We start from the raw sequence: 7,555 nt of genomic DNA, 5'->3' as shown, positions 1-7,555 counted from the left end.
AAGGGGGGAGTGTGGGGGTTAGGGAGGGATGGAGAGAGGAAGGAAGAGAGTGAGTAAGGGAGGGAGTGAGAGAGTGAGGGAGTGAGGGAGAGAGGGAGTGAGAGGGTTAGGGAGGGATGGAGAGAGGGAGGAAGAGAACAGGTAAGGGAGGGAGTGAGAGAGTGAGGGAGTGAGGGAGGGAGGGAGTGAGAGGGTTAGGGAGGGATGGAGAGAGGGAGGAAGAGAACAGGTAAGGGAGGGAGTGAGAGAGTGAGGGAGTGAGGGAGAGAGGGAGGGAGGGAGTGAGGGGGTTAGGGAGGGATGGAGAGAGGGAGGAAGAGAGTGGGTAGGGGAGGGAGTGAGAGAGTGAGGGAGAGAGGGAGGGTGGGAGTGAGGGGGTTAGGGAGGGATGGAGAGGGGGAGTGAGAGAGTGGGCAAGGGAGGGAGTGAGAGAGTGAGGGAGTGAGGGAGAGAGAGAGGGGGGAGGGAGGGGGTTAGGGAGGGATGGAGAATGGGAGGGAGGGAGGGGGTTAGGGAGGGATGGAGAGAGGGAGGAAGAGAACGGGTAAGGGAGGGAGTGAGAGAGTGAGGGAGTGAGAGAGTGAGGGAATGAGGAAGAGAGGGAGTGAGGAAGAGAGGGAGAGAGGGAGGGAGGGATGGAGTGACTGAGTGAGTGAGAGAGTGAGTGAGTGAATGAATGAATGGCAGCACAGCCTGGAGTCATACTGTAGCTCCAGTGTGTATGTCCAGTGCGTATGTTAGATGCAATGCAGAGAGTGTTCTCTCTCAGTGAAATATAGGTCACATAATATTGGCTCTGAAGGGCCCACGCCATGACTGCACATGCAGGGCGATGCTGTCTCTCTCACCGCCAGAGGGCCGGGGGCAGGGGGGTGGATGAGGGTGGAGATGGGGACGGGGATGGGGGGCATGGGTTAAATAATGCAAAAGCTCAGCTTTCACACATTACGACCCAGTAAAAGCTGGTGACACCAAAACTCTGGTCTCTTAGACTCCTCGGAGTAGATAATACAACACAACTGTCTCTGTCTCCCCCCCCCCTCTCTCTCTCTCTCATACACACTCTAAAGTCCTCCTGTCCCTGATACATTGCTGTCTGAGAGAGGAGAGCAATTGCCGAAAATGAACAGTCATCATTCTTTCACAATGTGGACAGTCAGAAGAGAGGAGGATGGGATGAAGAGTGAGTGTGTGTCTGGGCTGCTTGGGAACAGTGGTGCTCGGCAGCAGCCACAGTTCAGCATGCCGACGAGACTGTAATAACTACATTGTATGTGACCATTATGTCCCGTGTTTGTGATGCATCGCTTTACGTTGACGGCGCTACTTCATGTCGTAAACATTTTCCCCTAAGGTACAATGAATGAAATCACAGTGAGGGAGCCAATAGGACTGTTCGCTGTGAGCTGCAGGGCCCTGAAGCATCCAAGCACAGTACACACACACACACACACACACACACACACACACACACGCGCACACACACACGCACGCACACACATACATGCATACACATACACACACAGCTTTTTTTTACATCTAGATTACACCCCTGCATAATACAATGCAGTTGACTCAGGGCAGGCTTTGGACCTTGGTCGTTTTAGATTTTGACAGTTGCTCAAGTGTTATTGAAAAGTAAACTCATAATATGAGGCTGATTTTATTAGGCTATAGTTCCATAGGATCCCCCATCAGTAGGGTTGTAGAGTTTAAAACAAATTCATGCCAACACACACACACACACACACACACACACACGTGTGTGCGCACACAAACACACACGTACACAAACACACACGCACACACGCACACACACACACGCACACACACACACACACACACACACAGACACACACACACACACACACACATAGACACACACACACACATAGACACACACACACACACACACACAGCCGCCCTGTAGTGTGTCTATCCCTACCTTCGGTGTGGCAAGTGGAAGACAGGATGGTCGTCGGGGGTCGGAAGAGGTACGGGAGATATCGGGAAAAACATTTCATCTTCTTCTCCGGTTCTTTCCCTTGGGTGAAGCGTTCCGGTAGTCGTAGTGACTCCACATCCGCACTGCCGCGAGAGAGAGAGGACCGGGATGAGGGAGGGAACCGGCGCTCCCTGCATGCAGAGGGCTATGACAGCATCACTTTCACCCAGACAGACAGGGGGAGTACGGTCCGTTAACCGGTGTGTGCGCTGTCAGAGAGGCTGCTGCACCGTAACCACGCGCCTCCGCTTCTACCGTGCGCAGAGCTTATCCCGAGTGCAGGACACCGGACGGGAGGTCGCGCCAGACGCGCCTCTTTTTCCCGGGAATCAGATTGGAGGATGGAGGGAGTGGGGGGTGAAGAGAGGGTGGGATGTGGTGGGGCAATATTGCCATTTCATTGATTAATTATGTAACCTAAGAAGTTTGTCCCGTGTTAGCGCCTTAGCCCCCCTATAGGCCTAAACTTAAAATGTCCATAGCCAAACTATAACAACTACAACTATAACAACAGGATATTTATAGCATAGCATAGAGTACAGCACAGTGTTTTATTTGTATAGTATAGTATAGTGGATAGTGTACATAGCCTTTATTTATGTAAACCAGCTCTTTTCCCTTCTTGTTTTTAGTATTAAAAAAAATCCTAGCACCAGGGGAGCCCCCCCTCACAAATTTCGTTGTATGGTACCTGTACTATATTAATGACAATAAAGACCATTCATTCATTCATTCATATTGTAGTTCATGGCTCAATAGGCCAATTCTGTATTATGCCAACGCATCTACCGCATCCCTCACTTACTGCTTAGCCTACTGCCAACATAGCTGTAGGCTACACTTTTAAACAATGATGATGATGATAATGATGATGATGATGATGATGCTGATGCTGATGATGATGATGACGATGACGATGAAGACATTGTCATTATTGTTGTTGATATAGGCTAGCCTACAACTGTTTTCTGTATAATAATCTGCTTATCATAATATTGACTTTTCGGACAGTGAAAAGGATCAGCATTAGAAATTGAGAGATTTCAACAGTCCAGGTGGGACGGAGTGGATTTCATCCTTGTCCATGGCGCCATCTCGTGGCGAATGTCCGTATTGTATATTGATTTCCATAGGCTTTCGAAATCTATAATAAACAATTTATCTCAACTGCAAAATCGTTGGTCAACAGCAAGGCCTACATCTCATGGCGGTTCCCTTTCTAAGGGCCTAATTGATAGGGGCTCAGAAAACATAAACAAAAGTTGTGTATCAATGAATAGTTAAGCATAGTTTATTCTATAAGTGTCGGCCGCTTTTCAGCTTCAGACTGAGTGAAGGCTTGTGGGGAAGGTGCATATTATTAGGTTATGTGTATAACCTGCAGTGCATAGCCTATTAACATCTTAAATGAATGTGTCACCTATAAGAAAGAAGTCAACAATTATTTAAACATTATTTAGCATAAGATCTCGCTCTAGACGCGCCGTTTCTGCGTGCGTCTCGCGAGATCCGTGTGTGAACTAATGCGAGCGGAAGCAGTATGTTGCTCTCTTTTCCGCCGGCCATTGAGGACTAATCGGCAGGGTAAGAATTCCTGGCTGTCAATTTCCTAAAAGTTATCAACATCCATCCCCTACTATCACCCCTTCATATTTCCCTACAATGTCTTCAACAGCGAGCTACCCCTGTAGTTGTTCATATGTGATCAGTATTATAGACCAAGCTGTTTGTTTTCCAAATGAAAACGTCCCCGGAATCTTACCCTTCAGTCGGCTGTTTTGGCTAGCTAGCTAGCTACACGTAAAGTTAAATGAGACTGCAGTCAAACTGCAACACGTTTGACGCTTCCCAGGCGCATAAATAAGAAAGTATGCATATACATGGTTATCAAACACTGTAGGCCATAGGTCATGAATGTTGAAGAGAATGTGTAAAACGTTGTGTAACAGTGTTAATACCCGACAGTAGTGGTGATATGCTAGGCAGCTCATTCTCACGGCGAAAGCGTGTCCATCGCTTTAGGAGTAGCTAGCTGGAGCTGTGGCCGTAACGTTACATGAGACCTGACTGTCTGGGTTTGCCTGGTCAGCTTTGTGCTGTTATATTGGCTGATGCTATGTTGATTGTTGACATCCTGATATATGCCCTGCTGTCTTGGTTATTATCGAGGGTCCGATTGTTAGTCCTAGGCAGAATGTTAGCTTGCAAGCTAGCCTATGAGAACCCGTCGACAAGTAAACTCCAGTTACATGTGTGTATGGCTTTGAGTCCCTTTGCACCCTAGTGAGGAAGGTATTGTGGGTTGTTTTTGGTAGCACGTTGTGTATTGCCAAGTGATTTACTCTGGTGTACTAGAGGGTGCAGTAGTGTTTAACCACTTAACCTGGATTGTGCACTCTTGTAAACCCCCTGGTTGCTGAAGTCAGCTTCTGGGACAAGAAAGAGTGCTAGATAAATCCTTAAATCCAAGACCAAGGGCCTCGTCAGTGGCTTTAGGTTATTTCACCTTAAGGACATGTTGAAAATTACAAACACCACCTGTATAGCACTGAATAAAATTAGACGACATTGGGGGTAGAGTAGTCTACAGAAGTGGTTTCCTCTACTCCTGCACAGATGTGAGCAGATGGGAATATTGAGAGCCATTTGGTGGATCACAATGTAGAGGAGAACAGAAGTGGAAGACTATTGCTTTGCTTTGTCTAGCTCCATCAACCTATTTTCCAGCCAAAGGTAGATGCTATAATTTGAGATTAGCAATAATGTTTTTGTGTTGGATTTGGAACTTGCCCTTGAGGATGGTCAAGGTGTTGATGGTTTGCTTGTGTTGGTGTCAGGGAAGGCTAGTGGAGAGAAATCAGGATGGGCTCATTCCAGTGACTGAATATATTCTTAGTTCTTGTGTACTTATTTACTCTGGTGTACTAGAGGTTGCAGTAGTGCCCCCCCAGAGTACTATTCTAACATGACTTTTTTCTACTGTTTACCTTGCAGCCATCATGAAATTGAATCCATTTGTGACATCCTCGCGGCGCAAGAACCGCAAGAGGCACTTCAATGCCCCCTCACACATCCGGAGGAAGATCATGTCCTCCCCCCTCTCCAAGGAGCTCCGCCAGAAATACAACGTGAGGTCCATGCCCATCCGCAAGGACGATGAGGTCCAGGTAAGATGACACAACTACACCTTAAACATGTCCTAGAGACTGCAGTTGTTTGCTCCTTGGAACTAGTACATTGCCATTTTATGTACCATTGAGAATTCAGTTTTCCACTCTGGGACGTCTCAGAATCGGCCAATAAGGAGCCCTACGCAAAATCCTATGCTTAATCTTTGCGGGATGCTCCCAGAGTTTCAGAAGTGATTAAATGCACCACTAATACCTGTCAGCTGGCTTTACAGGTAACATGGTTTTAATTGCATTCTGTTGTGCATTCATTGTGTTCCCTCTAGGTGGTCCGGGGACATTACAAAGGCCAGCAGATTGGCAAAGTAGTGCAGGTCTACAGGAAGAAGTACGTCATCTACATTGAGCGTGTGCAGAGGGAGAAGGCCAACGGAACCACAGTCCATGTTGGCATCCACCCCAGCAAGGTGAGACGGACCACTTAACCTGGATTGTGCGCTCTTGTAAACCCCCTGGTTGCTGAAGTCAGCTTCTGGGACAAGAAAGAGTGCTAGATAAATCCTTAAATCCAAGACCAAGGGCCTTGTCCGTGGCTTTAGGTTATTTCACCTTAAGGACATGTTGACAATTACAAACACCACCTGTATAGCACTGAATAAAATGAGACGACATTGGGGGTAGAGTAGTCTACAGAAGTGGTTTCCTCTACTCCTGCACAGATGTGAGCAGATGGGAATATTGAGAGCCATTTGGTGGATCACAATGTAGAGGAGAACAGAAGTGGAAGACTATTGCTTTGCGTCCTAGAGGTTGTCTGTAGATGAAGGTGAATGCCGAAGTTGTGTCCGGACTGTAGGTGGGGCATGATTGCAGTTGATTGAGGAAACGACAAGTTTGCCGTCATCTATGGGGTGACAAAGGCATTTTGATTCCACAGATCATGGCCATTAGTAGCTTTCCAACGGATTACTTGTGGTTTTCTTTTTTGAAGATGGGAAACTATTGACAGGAGCTAAACAAACATGGACAGCCATAGAACTCTGCTTATTTCATTTATTTCCCAGATGTCTAGCTCTATCAACCTATTTTCCAGCCAAAGGTAGATGCTATAATTTGAGATTAGCAATAATGTTTTTGTGTTGGATTTGGAACTTGCCCTTGAGGATGGTCAAGGTGTTGATGGTTTGCTTGTGTTGGTGTCAGGGAAGGCTAGTGGAGAGGAATCAGGATGGGCTCATTCCAGTGAGCTGTCCTGATGTCTGCCTCTTTTGTGTGGGTACTGTGGCAGTAAACATTTAATTTGACACCAACTCTAGGCACTGTTTGAACGAATGCTTCTCTGCAACTGAATATATTCTTAGTTCTTGTGTACTTATAGTGGCTACCCTACCATCCCCATATTTAGCACTGCGATGTCAGGATATGGTCAAATCAAAATGTTGCTTTCTAATACTGGCTAGTGAATTTCCAGTGTAGCTAGATGGGCTCTTTTGGCTGAACATGGCTGGGGGGTTTTCCCAGGATGCTGATCTTTTGAGATACAAATGTAACGGTCTGTTAGATGTGCATTTATTTATTTTACTCCAAATGGAAAGTTAAATGCTAATTCCTTTTCCTCACAGGTCGTCATCACCAGGCTAAAGTTGGACAAGGACCGCAAGAAGATCCTGGAGCGCAAGGCCAAGTCCCGCGCTGACGGCAAGGAGAAGGGCAAATACAAGGAGGAGACCATTGAAAAGATGACGGAGTGAAAAAGATCTTTTGCTAACAATAAACTGTTGTAAAAATCCATTTCATTGTCTGTCATATTTGGACATGATCAATCTGGGGGGAAAACTGTTGTGCATTATCCAGTAATACTGGTTAGGAGGATGTGCTAACCAGTAGTCTTGCTGTATACATGCATTTTTAAATCCATGGAACTGTCACAAATGTGGACCTCACCAAATGTCTCTACAAGTGATCTGATCAATTGTAATAAAATTATCACCATAACCGTGGATTGGACTGTCCTGTTGTCAACAGTAAATTGGGTCATGCTTCATTTGAAAGTTTCAAAGTTGAAACTGCAACTCTGATCAATCAAATTGTATTTATATAGATGGACTGCACATATAGCACATGTCATGCATTTAATGCAAGAATAACGATTATCCATAGAAGGACTCCTTTTTCTTCCGTCTTTTCTGTCATTCACTTTCTTGTCTGGCCTGTCCTATTCCTTTCTCTTGATAAGTGTCCCCAGCACTACCTTAATTAGGCCCCTATACTTTATTTTATTTATTTTTCTGTTTCTTTTAATTATTACTACTTGATCTTCTCAGTTTGTAACATGTCTTTGTGTGTCTTGAATTGCGCTATATAAGTAATGTATTATTATTATGTCAAGAATCCTCTCTGACTGAAACAAGAGATATGATAT

The 7,555-nt window shown here is 45.8% G+C and overlaps 2 protein-coding genes across 2 annotated transcripts in view; one reads left to right on the top strand and one right to left on the bottom strand.

The window, feature by feature from the left end:
* ppp2r2ba (protein phosphatase 2, regulatory subunit B, beta a) overlaps positions 1–2,024 on the bottom strand; it is a gene marked incomplete at both ends in the record, with an annotated part of 39,335 nt that extends 37,311 nt beyond the window's left edge. The window contains one exon of the mRNA XM_080525737.1: positions 1,946–2,024. Coding sequence (XP_080381863.1) covers positions 1,946–2,024 — 79 coding nt within the window. The remainder of the gene's footprint in view (positions 1–1,945) is intronic.
* Positions 2,025–3,543: 1,519 nt separating this feature from the next.
* Positions 3,544–6,924, top strand: rpl26 (ribosomal protein L26). The gene is made up of 4 exons (XM_080525819.1): positions 3,544–3,589; positions 5,000–5,172; positions 5,460–5,600; positions 6,756–6,924. Exons 2-4 carry the CDS (start codon positions 5,005–5,007, stop codon positions 6,882–6,884), a joined length of 438 nt encoding a protein of 145 aa, XP_080381945.1. The 5' UTR covers positions 3,544–3,589; positions 5,000–5,004; the 3' UTR covers positions 6,885–6,924.
* The last annotated feature ends 631 nt before the right edge of the window (positions 6,925–7,555 follow it).

Source organism: Nansenia antarctica (genome assembly GCF_963989245.1).
Source record: "Nansenia antarctica genome assembly, chromosome: 3".
Classification (NCBI taxonomy): Eukaryota; Metazoa; Chordata; class Actinopteri; order Argentiniformes; family Microstomatidae; genus Nansenia; species Nansenia antarctica.
Note: the sequence above shows the minus strand (reverse complement) of the source record. Positions and strands in the feature narration are given on the sequence as shown.

Bases quoted from the DNA above. Each gene is read 5' to 3' on its own strand.
- rpl26 (XM_080525819.1), top strand. From the start codon at position 5,005: ATGAAATTGAATCCATTTGTGACATCCTCGCGGCGCAAGAACCGCAAG. The intron at 5,173-5,459 runs GTAAGATGACAC...TGTTCCCTCTAG, and splicing joins GCAAGGACGATGAGGTCCAG to GTGGTCCGGGGACATTACAA. The intron at 5,601-6,755 runs GTGAGACGGACC...TTTTCCTCACAG, and splicing joins TTGGCATCCACCCCAGCAAG to GTCGTCATCACCAGGCTAAA.